Source organism: Herpailurus yagouaroundi, unplaced genomic scaffold (assembly GCF_014898765.1).
Source record: "Herpailurus yagouaroundi ecotype Mexico unplaced genomic scaffold, PumYag 190, whole genome shotgun sequence".
In the NCBI taxonomy this organism is placed as follows: domain Eukaryota; kingdom Metazoa; phylum Chordata; class Mammalia; order Carnivora; family Felidae; genus Herpailurus; species Herpailurus yagouaroundi.
Window position 1 is genome coordinate 31005860 of NW_024412421.1, and position 18102 is coordinate 31023961.

General features: G+C 45.1%; 1 protein-coding gene across 1 annotated transcript in view; it reads left to right on the top strand.

The window, feature by feature from the left end:
• ATMIN (ATM interactor) overlaps nt 1-13421 on the top strand; it is a 15511-nt gene extending 2090 nt beyond the window's left edge. Inside the window, exons 2-4 of the mRNA XM_040443204.1 lie at nt 7849-7974; nt 8762-8961; nt 9625-13421. Of these exons, the coding sequence (XP_040299138.1) occupies nt 7849-7974; nt 8762-8961; nt 9625-11437 (2139 nt within the window). The 3' untranslated portion in view covers nt 11438-13421. The remainder of the gene's footprint in view (nt 1-7848; nt 7975-8761; nt 8962-9624) is intronic.
• The last annotated feature ends 4681 nt before the right edge of the window (nt 13422-18102 follow it).

Here is an 18102-nt window from a genome sequence, read left to right on the forward strand (position 1 = left end):
GGGTCCACCCAGGAAAAGTGGGTGGACCCTGGAGGCCCTCAGAATGGTTTGGGGTTTCTTCCAGGACCCGAGTGTCGTGACTCTTCAGTGGTCTTTGGGAGTGGTCCTCAGTCCTGTGTTTTCTGTTTCGCACGAAATTTTACCGAAATCCTTCCTTGTCTTCATATTTTCACTTCAGTGGGTGAACTGTGTATTGCTAGGAATTCTGCGTCAGCTTGGTTCCCTGAGCTCGTATAGGACAGCCGTCACCCGCCGTTAGAGTCATGTCCTCAGCGATCGACAGCCGAGTCGCATTACGTCTGGAGTACAAGAGAAGCCACCGGTCCGACCAGGACCCTCCGTGTTGGCCTGAATATCACTCTAACAAGCACTTGTCAACAGTTTTATTGTTCTTTTCTCTGGAATTGCTGTCTGCAGCTCTCTACTTCTCTAGACTTGGTGAAGCATAAAGAGCGTTTACTCTCCAGGACTAGTTTGACAGCATATAACAGGTGTATTTCTAATTATGTTTTTAAAACACGTGACGTTTAGGAATTCTGAAGATACCAGTACATACACAAAACATACCAACACATATGTGATGTATAACACAACGTACAAAATACAAAATATAACAGGCTTAAGGAGTATGTTTGAGGCACATACAGATTTTGATAGTCAAGTCTCTACTTGGATCTGTCAAAGCAGCCGTATCTTCCCTTGCTGCTTCTGCTGCGTGAGGTCATTCTCCCACTTTCAAGGCACTTTCTGGATGCCTCTTGTCTGAAGACAGCACAGTGAACTCAAGATCCCTTTCCAAACTAGAAATGTTGAAGGGAAAAATGGTCTCCGCTGAGTTTCCTTCATAGGTCAGGAGGGACACCTGTTTCAGCAGGAATTAAAGAAATCTCACCCAGAACCATCTCTCCCCGCCCCGCCCCCTCATCAAAGAGGCTCACTCTGCTGCCTTGTTCCGCCTTTCTAACCATAGCACCCAGCAACCCCCGAGCATCTGCTGTTACTGGGGGAAAGGGGTTCGTTCTCTCACGAAGGCGACCTGTAGGGCAGAACAGCCGCATCTGTACGAGGGTGCCCCAGCCCCAGTGTGGTGAATCTTACCCTTGCTCTGCATCCTGAGTAGAAGAAGGCTCTTGAGTTCAAACATCACTCTTGACACTTGTCAGAGTATTAGAAGGAGGGAGGGAGGAGGGGAGGCCCGGGGACGTGAGCTGACTGGGAGATCGCTGTGGTTTTGAAAGCCATTTGGAGAGACTCCAGTGTCCGTCAAGTGGGTGTGCCTACTTTCCGCCCTAAAGGTGGTCTGAGTGTATCCGCTTGGTGGGTTTGCATAATAGTCCGTGGAAAGTTTCCTTCACATTCTCTTGGTTACAGCTACTTGCATAATTCTAGTTATTTCTTAGTGTTTTTTTTTTTTCTAGATTTTGATAATCTTCTATTCCCTTCCCCATCTGTTGCTGTATGGTTCTTATTTTCTTTTAGAATTTCTTCACAAGATACCCTGCACCCAACCAAATAACTCCCTTCTTAATGTAAATAATTAATGAGCGCTTCTGAAGGGTGATGGGTAAAGATGGGGATTGATGTAAGGACGTGCTGCTTTTTGGTGTTATGTGGGTTCTTATGACCTATGTCTATATTCCATCTGCTGGAAGAAATTGGAAATACCCTGTCCAGCCTTGCATACAGGGTTATCCTTGGGAAATGAAAGCTGGGGCTTTGAGGGAAAGGAAGAGTACTAAATGGGCATTTCTCAATTGTTAGAGATTCTTTTATTCCTTGTGTTTGAAAGCAATGAAGGGGACAGGAGGGCCCTTGAAGATTTTCTTACCCGGCAGCGTTTATCTTTTTAAAGCATGACTTCAAGGATTTTGTATTATGTTTAGTGCAAGATTTGCTTTGAATGATTTGCCAGGAAGGTTTTTTTATTTTGTTTTGTTTTTTGTTTTTTTTTTTAATTTTTTTTTTCAACGTTTATTTATTTTTGGGACAGAGAGAGACAGAGCATGAACGGGGGAGGGGCAGAGTGAGAGGGAGACACAGAATCGGAAACAGGCTCCAGGCTCTGAGACATCAGGCCAGAGCCCGACGCGGGGCTCGAACTCGCGGACCGCGAGATCGTGACCTGGCTGAAGTCAGACGCCTAACCGACTGCGCCACCCAGGCGCCCCTGTTTTTTTTTTTTTTTTATAGCAAAGGGAAGGAAAGGTTCCAAGTTGCTCTATAGACTATACTGTACAAAGACTTCCAATTTTAAGTTTACAATAGGAGGACAAGAGAGCAAACTGTTTCCTTGGATGCTTTCTTTGAAGGCAGTGAGGTGCTAGAATACTTTTGCCTCTTTTTCCCAATTTTTGCCACTATTTTTACAGTCCTTTCCTTTTATCCTTTCTCCTTGAAGTGTTTCCTTCCTCCTCCTTTTCACTTCTTCTGTTTGTTTACTTTTTTCCATCTTATTTTTTGATTGTTTCATCTCAAAGTTTTTCTTTTTTCAAATTCTTTACATAAAGTGTTTCATTAACATTTTTCAATTTTTTTTTTTTTTTTACTTTCAAATACTTTGTACGTAACATTTACCCAAAAAAGGAAGAACACAAAAAAGATAAATCACAGAGTCTGGTGAATTTTGTTCTTGAACATATATAGAGAATGCCAGAACAAAATGTCACTTTGTCACTGCAGTTCATGTGGTATTGTGCCATCACCATTTCTCATCTTCCCCATTCTCATCTCAGCCTTCCTACCCTTTGAGCTTTCTGTCTCGGGCTGGAATGGGAAGAAAGCCCAGGAGCTGGGTGGAGAGGTGGCGATGGGGAGGGTTGAGGGGTTGGCCCTCAGAAAGCAGGAAAACAGTATCACGTTGTTGCTGTGCCTGTAAAAAGGCATTGGGGGTTGCAGGTATCCTAGTGCGGCTCTCTGTAGTGTTTCATCCTGGTGCATGATACAGATTTGGCTTAGATGGCCTCTTGAACAGAGTCAGTATAACGCTCCAGGTTTTTCTGGACTGTTAACTCCGTTCAAAGCATTCTCACATGCAACCGAACATACAAAAACATTCCTCCCCTTGAAAAGTTTGGAAGATTTTAAGTAGCCGCACTGGATAAGATGGGTAAAAAGCAGAAAGAGGTAAATGACAGAAGAGAGAGGTAATGCAAAGCTATATAGTAAGGGACTTTGAATGTCTCAAGTGAGAGAAATTCAGACTCGGGAAGATTTGGGTGTCACTAGAAATGTCGGAGTGAGGTAATGACATAATCAGAGCTATAGTGTAGAAAAATGAATCTGGCAAACTGTGAATGAAAAAGATTGAGGTTCTAGAAGTTAGTTGGGAGGTCAATGATAAAAGTGCACACCGCGAGTCAGGGCGACATCAACTAACGGTGATGGCAGCGAGAAAGGAAAGGGAGGGAGATGGTAGAAGACCTGTCAAGAAAAGTAATTGCCAGCACTTGGAAGCAACCCAGATGCTTACTAGTCGGTGAGTGGAAAATGAACTGTGGAACCTCCAGAGGATGGCGTATTCTTCAGCACTAAAAAGAAGTGAGCGATCCAGCTGTGAAAAGACATGGAGGAAATTTAGATATATGTGTGGACTAAACAAAGAAGCCAATCTGAGAAGGCTGCATACCGTATCATTCCCACCATACAACATTCTTGAAGAGGGCAAATAAGATTAGTGGTCGTCAGGATGGGTTTAAGGGGAAGAGGGTTGGGACCCCTGGACAGCTCAGTGGGTTGAGCGTCTGATTCTTGATTTCAGCCCAGGTCACCATCCCGGGGTTGGGGGACCAAGCCTCGCATTAGGCTCTGCACTGAACATGGAGCCTGCTTAAGATTCTCTCTCTCTCTCTCTCTCTCTCTCTTTCTTTCTCGCTCTCTTTCTCTTTCTGTCTCTTTCCCTCTGCCCCTCTCCCCCACTCACTACCTCTCTAAAAAAATAAATAAATTTTAAAAGTGGGGAGAGAGTTATCAATAAGTGTAGCACAGAGGATTTTTAGGGCAGTGAAAATACTCTGAGAATGTAACAGTGGATACATGTCATTACACATTTGTCAAAAGCCGTAGAATATACAACAGCAAGAATAAATTCTAATATAAACTCTGGATTTTAGGTAATAATAATAATAATAGGTCATTGTAGGTTCACTGATTATGATAAATGTACCACTCTGGTGGGGGAATAATAGTTAATAGTGGAACAGGCTGTACGTGTTTGGGGAGGTAGGGGTAGCTGAAAACTCGTGGTGCTTTCTACTCCGTTTTGCTGTGAGCCTGAATCTTGTCTAAAAAATAAGTTCATTAATTTTTTAAAAAGTGAACAGGAATATGAGAACATGATTGGGAGTTTAAAAAGGGATAATAAAAGGATTGCTAAGCAGAATTGAGTATGTGTTAGAAGTGAGCATGAATTTTGTAGTGACCCTGCAGGCAGTTTTGTGGAACGTTGGACAGCCTGAGCATAGGAAGGGACCATCTTCCTGGCATATCACTAAGAGGAATTCGATGATGGTCGGGTGAATGAAGGATTTTTGAGTCTTCCTTAATATTCTCCCCACGTTTCGTTTTCTTTTGCTGATAACACTAGGTGGAAAAAATATAAGTTAATTGAAAGTATTCCGTTAAAAACACAAAATAAAACGCTAGATGAATTGGTGAATGGGATGAGTTTGGTGATGAGACTGGGTGCCTGGGTGGCTCAGTCCGTTGAGCATTTGACTCTTGATTTCGGCTCGGGTCATGATCCCAGGGTTGTAGGATCGAGCCCCACATCAGGCTCCATGCTCCTCACAGAGCCTGCTTAAGTTCTCTCTTTTCCTCCCTCCCCCTCCCCTGCTTGCGTGCACAGTCTCTCTCATGAATGAATGAATGAATGAATGAATGAATGAATGAACTAAAACATTAGATAGGTAGATAGATAGATCCCTAATCTGCACGCCAAACTAATTATATAAGAACACCTGGAGTTGGAACCAGGCAGAAATATTTTTTTGAATCTCGTGATTTTTCAGAGGCCCCCCCAGGGTTGAAAACCTGTCCTACCCTGGACTGCCTTTCTAAAAATGCTCTGCATTTAACATGCACTTGCTCTCTTCTTTAAGCATTAAGGCAGTAGGAGGTGGTGTACAAAATAGTTTCTGCCCTTAAGAAATTTAGTTGGGGAGGGGCACCTGGGTCACGCCGTCTGTTAAGCGGCTGACTCTTAATCCCTGCTCAGGTCACAATCTCACAGTTGTTGAGTTCGAGCCCCAGGTCAGGCTCTGCGTTTACATTGTGGAGCCTGCTTGGGATTCTCTCTCTCCCTCTCTCTCTCCCTGCCCCTCCCCTGCTGTCTCTCAAAAAATAAACTATAAAAAAAGAGAGCAATTTAGTTAGGGAGACAGGAACTCTAGAAGAAAAGGATGGTATTTAAGATAGCTTAAGTTAGTTACTATCTTAGAATTCAAACAAGAAATAGGTCCCTAGATCTGGGTGGTAAGCAGAACAAGGGAAGGTTACTTATTGAGAATGTGATCTGGCCTAGGCTTTATGCTAATCTAGTACAAGATAATCCTGAGAGTTAACTATAGTGTCTGTCTTAAAAAAGAGTAAACTGGTTCAGAGAGGTTAAATCCCCTGTCCGAGGCCACGCCCCTAATTGCTGGTAAAAATGATATACTGGGCTTTCAATGCCAAATGGCTTTTTCTACCATTGCATTCTGCCTGAAGGGAGCCAGGGGGATATAGGACAAATTGGGCCTTCATAGAAAGTGCAGTTGGAAGTGAGAATATTACGAGTCTGAGTAGGGTGGTGTATGAAAAGGGAACAGAAAAAGATACGTCTGTAATTGGAGATGGGAGGTATAACACACCTACAGGTGATAGATACAAACAAGTTTTTGGAATATCAAATCTGCTACCAAATTAGAAAACAAAGGAAAACTATTTAAGGGACCATTTAACCCAAATGCATATAAATGTCTAGACAGTACAGTAGGATTATAAAAGGATGAACCAGTGTGGAAGACATGGAGAATGAATTGAATTTAATATGGAAAGATAAATTATGTTATTGATAAATAAAACAAAAATAGCTTCTTTTCTCCTCTAAATGAGTGGACACAGACTGAACAAGATAAACGTGCTCCTCTTGGGATCCACTGGGAAGGCAAAGAGGAGTCTTAGCCACATGGTTATTCATTCCTCCCTTCTCCCGAAATGTGGATGGGAGAGAAGGAAGTGGACATGTTCCACAAGTCTGAGTCCTTTCTCATCAGAACACTAGATAAGCAGAGTATCTGTGTGCTGCAGCAGCATGTGAGGCCCAAGTGAATGAGGACTTCGACCACCTCCACTTTGACCTCAGTCTGTAGTGTTTAAGTGATTAAGTTCTTTCCAGGTTATCTCTTCACCCGGGCACAAGACCCAGCAGGCATAGCATCCCAAGACGGGGACCCTAGCAACAGGGACTGCCTTCACACCAGTAAGACCCCCACATGACTGACCCCAGGACAGTGATCAACCTGACCTTCACTGCCCACCCGCACGTACCTTTGTCTCACATTTTCCTTACATAAACCTGGAAGTATGTTCAGCACTTTGGAGACAGTCTTTGAGACACTAGTCCACTGTCTTCCCAGTTCTGGCCTCACTGAAATAAATCCCTTTCTGGTTTCTCCACCACTTGGCTCTCTGCCTGTGGATTTTGTTAGCGGCAAGGGGCCCGACCTGATCTCTTTGGGACCCCCAGAGCCAGGTGCTCTTGTACCCGTGAGTCCTGTTGTTTCCAGTGGCCTATAGAGAGGTCCTTCCCCACCCCTACCCCCGCCACTGCCACCACCATCCCCTTCCTTTAGGGCCAGACAGGAATTACACTGGAGGTCATGGGTACCTTACACCTGTGGTATGTGGGCTCATCAAGGGCACCGAGACAGAACGCTTCAATTTAAATGAAGTCCCCAGTTATTTTAAACTCCCAGCCAAAAAGTTAATCACGTACTTAATAACAAAGGATTATTAGGACGACATGATGTATATAAAGTGCTTAGAACAGTGCCTGACGCAGTAACAAAAGCTCTAATAGTACAGATGATTAAAATGGTTATTAAATTTCACACATAGTACAGTGCCTGTGTTCAAGCTGTTGTATAAAAAGTTGTGTCAGCTAGCTCCAGCTACTTCAGGGGGCAGCGTGATGACCAGAGAAAGTCAGGATGCTGTTGGGAAGGCCTAGCCCACAATCAAAGGAGGTTTTTTCGGGGGCTCCCACTAATTGAGGGTGGGATGAAAGGGAAGGGAAGAATTAGGGATGATACCAAAATCTTGAGCCTCAGAAACTGTGAATATACACTTACGAACAGAGAGCCTGGCTTTAAGGAGAGAGATTTTGAGTTTAGAAGGAAGAGTTCTAAAGGAACGGATAGAAGATTTTTAAACAACATAGGTTTTTGTTTTGAAAATTTTTAACAGGGGCAGCTGGGTGGTTCAGTAAGGTTAAGCATCCAAATCTTGATTTCAGCTCAGGTCATGATCTCACGGTTCTGTTCATGGGATCAAGCTATACATTAGGCTTAGTACTGACAGCTCGGAGCCTGCTTGGGATTCTCTCTCTTTCTCTCCCAAAATAAATAAACTTAAGGAAAAAATTTAACAGATTTATTGAGCTACAGTTTGTTCACCATTTACTTATTTTAAGTGAATAATCTAGTTACTTAGTAGATTCACGTGGTTGTGCCACGAGCACCACGATCCAATTTAGAGCGTTTTTAACCCTTAAAAGATCCCCAAGAAAAAGTCATTTTTTGTTTCTGCTCCCAGCCAGTTCTATTGGATTTTTTTGAAAATAAGCGCTCAAAGTAACTTTTTCTTTTGCAGGATGGCATAGTAAATCCAACAATAAGGAAAGATTTGAAAACCGTACCGAAATTCTACTGTTGTCCAATTGAAGGATGCCCCAGAGGCCCTGACAGACCATTTTCTCAATTTTCTCTCGTAAAACAGGTATTTTACTTGTCTTAAGTGTACTTCTCTGAGGATGAGGCGCAGGTGACGTAAACCTAGCGTGCAATCCAATCTCTTTCCAAATGTAACTGGAGAACTCTGGGAGAGAGCTGCTTGTGGGAATAGCCGGCCGCCCAAGAGTCTCCCTGGCGGGGGAAGCGTGAGTGGGGATACCGCGAGTGGAGGAGACGTAGCTTGTTGTGGAGGTGAAGATGTCCGGGAGTGGGTTTGGAGGAGAGACCAGAAGACTGCTTCCTCAGCAAATGAGAAATGTGTGTCCAGCTGTCTTGTGTGACCCCGGGTGCCTCTGATGCCAGAGGCGCAAAGGCACGTAGGAAGTGGTCTCCTGAGGGAGATGTAGCTGCGGAGGTCAGGCAGAGAGTTCCAGCAGCAGCCACCTTCGGGAGGGGGCCCGGCGAGTGGGGACAGAGGGGCCTTAGGACTGGCAGAGCCTGGCAGCTGCGAGCCTTCCCCGAGCGTCTGCTGGAGGGTCCCGAGGAACGCGTGGCGGACCCCCCCCATCCCCCCCGGCCGGGGCACTCGTCTGGAACCCCTAAACGGTGGTCCCAGGAAGTTTTTGCCAAACCGTCTCCCACTTTTCCCAGAGCAGGAGTGACTAGGAGAAGAGGTGCGTGACAGACCGCAGCCTTCCCGCTTCTCCGTTCTCCTGGCGCAGACCGGCTGAGGTCTGTCCTGTGAGGTCAGCGCTAATTCGGGCGTGCGGGTCGCGTCTGAAATGTTTGAGGGCTTGCGGTTGCCCACTCTCCCCCCTCTGTGTTCTCCCCAGCACTTTATGAAAATGCACGCCGAAAAGAAGCATAAGTGTAGTAAGTGCAGCAACTCCTACGGCACCGAGTGGGACTTGAAAAGGCACGCCGAGGATTGTGGCAAGACCTTCCAGTGCACGTGCGGCTGTCCCTATGCCAGCAGGACCGCCTTACAGTCCCACATCTACCGAACTGGCCACGAGATCCCCGCAGAGCACAGGTAAAGGGGAAGAAGTGCCGGTCCGCAAGTCAGTGGCTGTGGGAAGAGTTTCAGGTGAAAACTTCTGGAGAGCCGCTGTCACGGGCAGAGAGGCGGAAGGACGGAGACAAGACGTGATGTGGCCGAAGGGAACTTTCGGGAAAGCAGAGCTTTTCGGCAGGACTAGGAAAGGATCTGCATCTGCCTAACCCGGTTCTTCCTTATTCCTTCCCGGTTAAAAAATATCAACTTCCAGCATTTCTATCAGAGGGATGTTAGATTGTTGAGTTCAGTTTTACCATAAAACTGTACCTCATTTTAAAGGTCAACTTTATATTTGGAGTAATAGCTTCCTACTTTAGGAACAGTAAAGGTTGCATTATATAATCTGTTCGCTTCCTTATGCTTCCAGAGCTAAGCTAAGCTGAGTTCTAGTACTTGAACGTATACCCAAAAAAGGATGCGCTTTCTCCTTCCCTACTCACGTGTTTCTCTGCCCGCCACCACAGCAGGCCGAGTTCTTAGAGAGTCGTGGAGGGAGGTCTCCTCTTCACCGGGTGAAGTCTGACCTCTGCCGTGGGTGTGGGGAGCAGTGTTGGTGAGCAGCTGAGGAGACGGCCCCCGGGTTGAAGACAGCTGCAGCTTACGCTCATTTTTCTCTTTTCACTCTGTCATTGCTTTCAGGGACCCACCTAGTAAGAAAAGGAAAATGGAAAACTGCCTGCACAGCCAGAAGCTGTCCGGTAAGACCACTGAGTCATTGAGCAGTCAGCCAGCTCCAAGACCAGACCCTCAAGACCTAGAAACCTCAGAAATAAAACTAGTCACTACTTTGGAAGACTCTTGCAACTCTACTGCCGGAAAGCAGACTCTTACGACACCTCCCAGATGCCCTCAGAAGTTGCTTTTACCCAAGCCCAGAGTGGCTCTGGTGAAACTTCCTGTTCTGCAGTTTTCTCCCACGCCTGTCTTTGTGCCTACAGCCGACTCCTCGGCCCAGCCCGTGGTGTTGGGCGTGGATCATCAGGGTTCCGCCCCGGGCGCTGTGCACATACTGCCCTTGTCGGTCGGAACCCTGATCCTCGGCCTAGATTCCGAGGCTGGCTGTCTCAAGGAGAGTCTCCCTCTTTCAAAAATTGTGAATCCTGTTGCTCTGGAGCCAGTCAGTACAGGTGTTCAGGTGAACTTGGGCAAGAGCCTGTCTAATCCTTTACAAGAACTAGGAAACACATGTCAGAAGAGTGGCATTTCTTCAATCAACGTGCAGACGGACCTGTCTTACGCCACACAGCACTTCATACCTTCCTCCCAGTGGGCCGGCCCTGATTCCTCCGTATCTTCCTGTTCTCAAACGGATTTGACGTTTGGTTCCCAAGTCTCCCTTCCCATTAGTGTTCACACTCAGACATTCTTACCCGGTTCTAAGGTAACCTCTTCCATAGCCGCTCAGACTGACACGTTCGCAGATGCCTGTTACCAGCCAGGTGGGATCTCCAGAGAAACCCAGACCAGCGGGATGCAGAGTCTGACAGACGGCCGAGTCCAGATGGACCAAGCTGTAATGTGTGGAGACATTTTTGAGAGCGTCCATTCGTCCTACGGTGTTTCCACAGACAATATCATAAGCAGCAGCCTAGTAGCAGGGACTGTCACTCATGGTTTGTTACCTCAGAACCACCCTAAGACTTTAAATCAAGATATTGAGAAATCTGCACCGATTATAAACTTCGGCGCACAGCACAGTATCCTTCCTTCACAGAACATGACGGACAATCAGACCCAGACTATGGATTTATTAAGTGATTTAGAAAACATCTTGTCAAGTAACCTGCCTGGTCAGACACTGGACAGTCGTAGTCTTTTGTCTGACCCGAATACTGGACCTGACACCCAGCTCCCATCTGGCCCAGCCCAGAATCCCGCAATCGATTTTGATATCGAGGAGTTCTTTTCCGCCTCAAATATCCAAACTCAAACTGAAGAGAGTGAGCTTAACACCATGGCCACTGAGCCAGTCTTGGAATCTCTGGACATAGAGACCCAAACTGACTTCTTCCTTGCGGACACCTCTGCCCAGTCCTATAGCTGTAGGGGAAATTCGAACTTCTTAGGCCTTGAAATGTTTGACACGCAGACACAGACAGACCTAAACTTCTTCTTAGACAGTGGCCCCCATCTGCCTCTGGGAAGTATTCTGAAACACTCCAGCTTTTCCATGAGTACGGATTCATCTGACACAGAGACCCAAACCGAAGGAATGTCCGCTGCTAAAAGCATACCTGCCGTAGAGAGTAAAGTTCAGTTGAACAGCACAGAAACACAGACCATGAATTCTGGCTTTGAGACCCTGGGCAGTTTGTTCTTCACCAGCAACGAAACGCAAACCGCAATGGACGACTTTCTTCTGGCCGATTTGGCCTGGAACACAATGGAATCTCAGTTCAGCTCTGTAGAAACCCAGACGTGTGCAGAACCACACACGGTCTCCAACTTCTAAACGTGAAGTCTGTGCGCGGGTCGGCCTTTACAGTTTCCTTCCGGGTTCAGTGAATGGAGGGTATGACAACAGTGTTAACGCCGTTGAATGTAGTTCCTGATGCGTTTACTTGGGTCCTGGGAGGTTCTTTGCCTTTTGTACTTGTAAACAGGAAATTTGTGTATAAATGTGAGTGTATTATAAAGCGTAAGATGTTGATCTAAAAATGATTGTTTCTGTGTTGCCTCCATTTGCCCTCTCACAGTTAGTTGTCCCATCTTAAAAGAACAAGAGTGTCTCACACCTGTAAAACCCATCTAGCACTTAGCTGAAGCCAAGCTTACCAGGTACTAGGGTACAGACTTTTCAGATCTGCAAAACATTTCAGTTGAAATGTGACTCGCTTGACTTAAATTGCACCTAAAATATCTGACGGTGTTGGAGAGAAATCCCTGTTTCCTGAGAGTAAATCTAAAGAACTCGGACGCCACGCAGCAGATTTGGGCACGAGTGCTTGGATGGCGTGGGGCTCCTGCCGCCTGCAGCTTCCTCTGCTCTGACCTCTCCCTTTTTTTCTGACTTGGAGACCAAGGAAAACTACAGCGAGCTTTAGCTTTTGAGACCGTCTTCAGGTAACCAATGCTTATTCTTCCTCCGCACAAACTAGGAGTGATCCCAACGTCAGTGTACTGTACTTTCCTCACAAGACGCGTTTCTGTACAATTACTGCTTCAAGGAGTAGCGGCCAGCCCTCAGTGTAAATAGTGATCCTTCTGGTCGAAGTGACCGTCCGTCATCCCAGCCGCGGAAACGCCGCGTTGTGGAATCGTGCCCAGTTAGCTCATCCTGGAGTGTGCCCTGTGAACACCCCTGCTGCTCTCCCCAGTAGGCGAGGCGGGGGCTCCAGAGCTGCTTCTCAAAGTGGACCCACAGGCTGGATCTGAGTTGTGTCTAAATGGTAAGAAAAACAATAATGGAGAGCGAAGAGGCCATTCCCCCCTAAATCTCCGTACTTTGTGTAAGCTTGAATAGGGCAAGAGTGCAATCAATTATTCTCAAGTGAATCTTCATCCACCTCTCATCTTTTCCTGGGGTAAGGAAAGACATTGGCCCAGCAAGGGTAGTATTTGTGCCTTGAGGATAAGAAGTACAGAACAGATCCACCCGCACTATGGGATTCCACATTTTGTTGCTTTATTTAGACAGCAATACCAGTCTTCAAAGAATTTGAAGACCAACTACTTCAGTAATCAAGAACATCCACGTTTTTAGATGGGAGCATGGCCAGATATGCTCTGGAGGTTTTCTCTCTTCAGGAAATCAGGAATTCTTGGTTGTTGGCCAACTTTCAGTCAAGGAAAAATCGGTGCAGCCCCTAAGTTTTCTAAGTTTATTTAAAAAAAAAAAAAGTTCCTTCTGTGGCACATGCTTATGCTGCTGAAGACTAAACCCTCAAAATAAAACCTAAGGAGTAGACTAATAACTCATTAAATGGATGATATTAGTATTAATTCCTATCCCATAGAATAGTTGGTAGTGAATCAATAACTTATCCAGGACGGATGAACCTAACCTGATAGATAAAAGTTTGCTGTGGTCACAGTGGCCTATGAATATGGGTTTCAAAACAGACATAAAGCCTTAACTTAGAATTTCATTATGTTTTAGAACTGTCACTGCCTTAATGTTCAAACATTTATTTAAGTTCTCCTAGTCAGGGAGAAATGCATGTTCGTTTATGGCTTTTTGTAAATACAAATGCAGTGATCTTTGGCTTTAAAAAAAAAATGTGTTTTTGTTTTTGTTTTTGTTTTTGTTTTTTTTTTGTCTGTGTGGAAATGTTTGTTAATTCAGCCAGTAGAGTTACTTACAGAAATTTGGAGCATGTCGTAGTTCTTCATGTAAAGTAAGAACTGTTTCCCTCCCAAACCTTAGTTACCTGAATTGTCCTATGATTATTCGTAAAAAATGAAATCCTGTGATTAAAGAAGAAGTGAGAATTCTACCTTTTTTTGTGTGAATTCTTTGACATACTCATAATGTGACCTATTTTGTTGTCTTGACATTTCACAGACCCCTTAGCTTCCGATAGTCACGGGATCAAATGGTTGTGCCTAGTTATGTTCATTACTGTTTTACCTTTGTTAACGACAATATACTAATTTTCCTCGTAGACACTCCATTACCAAACTTTCTATTATGATGTAGAGTTTTTATTTGAGAAAAGCTATATACCTTACGATTTCATTTGTTGGAGAATTTTGAAGGGAATTACCCCCAATTCATGCATTTGCCAATTCGTGACTATTTTATTTACTTTTTTTAAATGTTTATTTTTGAGAGCGTGCAAATGAGGGAGGGGCGGGGGGCGGGGACAGAGGATCCGAAGCGGGCTCTTTGCTGACAGCAGAAAGCCCGACGTGGGGCTTGAATTCACAAACCACGAGACCATGACCTGAGCCGAAGCGGGACGCTCGAGCAACTGAGCCAGCCGGGTGCCCCCAAGTCGTGGCCATTTTATAATGGGGTCCCTTTTATCTTTGTAAATAATGTAATGCTAGCTTAAGAGCAAAAACGAGAGGGTTACAACATGAGTAGTTCTTTGCTTAGTCACTGATTTGTGAAAAGCCAGATCAGTATGTTTCTGATTCCTTGATACAAAGGGGAAATGAAAATAGAAAAATTTTGTGGACTTACCTGAAAGATGCTGAGTAAGGCTTGAGGCTACTTTTGATCAGAGGAAAATGTAAGCATGTCAGTCTAGTTGTGAAGTTGAATTGTTTTATTAATAGTGGCAAGTGACAGGGTGATACTTTCGTGTAACCCTTTACGTCCTCAGTTTTAGATGGTTTATCTTAACTCCAGTCCAAACCTCACCAAAACCTGCCATCTACTATTGACTCCAAGGAGCATTTGCTATCCGGTATATTTAAAGCAGTGCTTCTCACACTGGTCTTCCAAAGGCTTTCAAAGAAAAGAAGAGGAGGAACTTGTACATTTGGGGATTTAGGGATGAAGAAGTCTCAAGTATTGATGCAGTTTTAGTTTCCTTACATTTCCCAATATACGTGTGTGTGTTCCCTTTGGAAGTGCGTTATAGTGTCACCAGATCTGTCGCGAGGAAAGCAGATCGGTCTTTTGGTTTCATACTCCCAACATCTAAAAGACTGTCAGAGGACAGGAATTTCCCTCTAGTTTCTTCAGCAAGATGTTGGCTAGTGTAATGTTCTTGTGGCCAAGAAGGTAGTCAACTAAATACCCTTGTTTTGCCGCGTTTAAATCGAAAGAGGTCCTTCCATTGTATGAACACTCTCAACAGACACCCTGAGGTATTAGCTTACGTATTAGGAGAGGCAGGCTAAAGATGAAGGGGATTCCCAGTTTATGAGTGTTCTCGAACTAACACTACTATTTTGAGAGAGCACGAGCAGGGAAGGGGCAGAGGGAATTCCAAGCAGGCTCCACACTGTCAGCGGAGAGGCCAACGTGGGGCTCACGCTCATGAACCATGAGATCGTGACCTGAGCCGTAATCAAGCCAGTCCCTTAACCGACTGAGACACCCCAGCGCCTGCACTGCACTTAAAAACGTGCACGTTTGAAGGGAGCAAATGTCCAAACCATGTGAGTAAATAAAAGCATTGTCTATAGTACTTGAACTCTGAGAGTACCAATAGTCATTCATTTGTTTCAACAAGCCTGAGGAAAAAACCTCTATGTTTTATATTGCCTTACTAATAACAAAATACACACATTTGTAACTTTGTTCTAAGTCCACAGAGTAGTGATGGTTGGCATAGGAGAAACTTTGCCAAGGCCCCTTCCACTAACTTTTGATACTTGATTGTAAAGCAGGTTAATATTATAGGTCAGGACGCTACAAAAAAGAAACAACGAAACAGAATAAGTGATACTCTTTTTTAGTTTATCGTGAAATGGTCAAATATTTGAAAAAACGAAAACCTTTGAAAGGAAAATGTATCTCCTTCGTGACTTTGTCATTCTCAAAGCTATACATGTCATTTCAGTGTGAACAAAGGTTTTTTTGTTTTGGTTTTTTATTTTATTATTTTTATTTTTATTTTTTATTTTTTTTTATTTTTTTTTATTTTTTGCATAAAGGCCTGAGCTTATTAGTATGGTATAATGTCACTAAGACCTTGTTCCAAGCTTGGAATCTTCTTCCTGCTTTTGCTTACAGCTTTTTATCCTTCCCTTCCTGGTGATCTCTAAATAACTACCGTAATAAGTAGCTCTCTGACATTCCATTTTCCTGAAGTTACATTACAGAAATCAGTCATGAGGGCTGGGTGAATAGGCACAGAAACTAAGCCTCCAGAGTCATGAACAGTATCAGAACTAGTGGTGTTTATCCCAAATTAAATGTCTGATTTCTAGTTTTCTTCAGAACACATGCACGTTAAAACAAAATTGGTAATGATCCTGGCTTATAGTATGTTTTCAAGTTTAAAATTTTTTTTTTAACGTTTATTTATTTTTTTTGGGACAGAGAGAGACAGAGCATGAACGGGGGAGGGGCAGAGAGAGAGGGAGACACAGAATCAGAAACAGGCTCCAGGCTCCGAGCCATCAGCCCAGAGCCCGAAGCGGGGCTCGAACCCACGGACCGCGAGATCGTGACCTGGCTGAAGTCGGACGCTTAACTGACTGCGCCACCCAGGCGCCCCTTAAATTGTTTTAAAATCAAACAATTTCTCTGCTTATGAAAAGATACACAGGGAAGAAATGTCTGTAGGTTGAGCTAAATCAGGAACAAGAACTATTTTCACATATATGTGCCACATTTTGCCGGGGGCTAGTAAGGAGTGGTATCCACGGTATTGGCAGCCTCTTGATATTCACACTGATTTAGCATGAGCAGTGGATGTTAGGAGTACTGCTCATACATAAGGAATTCTGAACAATGGCATTAATTTTTTTTTTTAAGTTTATTTATTTTGAGAGAGAGAGCAGGATAGAGAGAATCTCAAGCAGGCTCTGTACTGTCAGCACAGAGCCCAATGCAGGGCACGGCTTGAACCCACAAACTGTGAGATCATGACCTGAGCCAAACTGGAGAGTCGAACACTTAACCACCTGAGCCACCCACGCACCCCTCTACAATTTTAAGAGGACAGTCATTCATTAAAGGGAAATGATCCACTTATTTGTATTTGATTCGATCAATACATTCAGAAAAATCACGTATCTCTGTTGGCGTTTTACGTACATTACCTCTTCATCTTCACCACGTCCTGTGTTTGAAATTGTTTCCAGCTTACAGGAAGGAATGGCATTCTCCAGCCCTTCTTCCTGCCTTATGTGGTATTTTCCACCCAGGGCTCCAGCTATTCCACACCTGGGAATTGACCTGACTGAACACACTCTGGTGATTGGTTTCTCCTTGGGTTGTGGGAGAAAACGATCCTGGACACCCGTGCATTTGCTCAGGATAAAGAGACGGATACCCAGAAGGGGCTTAGAACTCTTAGAACAGTGCCTTGTAAATTCAAGGGGATTCTTGCCTCGTGTGGCTAATAGAACTCCGGGCCGAGTAGTCTGGATGGCAAGAGCGTGGCCCTGAGGGTCTCCTGGCCCCAGGGTGCCATGGGCCTGGCAGACAGTTCCCTGCGGTACCGGGGATAGCCCTGATATGCCCTTGGTCACAGCCATAGGAGCCCCTCAGTTGATTCCCCACCTTGTTTCTCAGTACCCCCCAAATGCAGCACCAAGATGGCACAAGAACTGGACCCCAAAGAGCCCCAGATGTGAGCCCTCCAGTTAGGCAGCTGGGCCTTCTTGGCCAGCTGGGGGTACCCACAGAGAGAGAGGCCGGGCTTCTGTGGTCTCTCTGGGTCCTGAAGCTCTTGATCTTGGAGGGAGGGAGAGTGAAAACCAATGTGATTCTGGGTCCAAATAGTTTCATACCATGGTGCTTGAAGTACGGGTAAATTTCACAATAATACAAAGGATAGATAGAACAAAGCTAAAAATGAGGGTAAGTCTCCCTGAGGAGCCAAAGTCCCGCATACTTGTCCAAATGTAGCCAGACCTGATTTAAAGTCTTCCCTTCGCCCTTCAAAAGTGCCACCCCCTCATCTCTCTGTCAGGACATCTGTCTGCCCAGGTCTCCCACCCCTCCAAGCCCCTCCCTTGCCTCACCCAGACCCTCAGCAGCACCCCCAGGCCTCAGCCTGGCCTCATCCAGAAGGTGACCTCGGGCCCTGCAGGAGCCCTGGGTCAGGTGCTGCCACAGTTCCATCCGGTGATTTATAAGGTTTCGAGAAAAATAGGAGTTTGGGAAGTCTTGTTAATGACACATCCCAAACCAATACAACAAGAAATGAAACACAGCCCCGCTCTGTGCTTGGTTTAGAGAAGACTAGAGGATCCAAAACCCAACTGAGCCCATGTTAACATAAGCTTAAGTCCCTTAAATGGTGGGATTTCCCCCTGAAAGTTTTGTTGGTGACCTAGGACCCTAATCGGGACTGCATTCTATTAAACATTTAGCCTTTATCTAGACTTGGACATGGGGGCGCCTGGGTGGCTCAGTCAGTTGAGCATCCGACTTGGGCTCAGGTCATGATCTCGCAGTTTGTGGGTTCAAGCCCCGCATCAGGCTCTGTGCTGACAGCTGGGAGGCTGGAGCCTGCTTTGGATTCTGTATCTCCCTCTCTCTGCCCC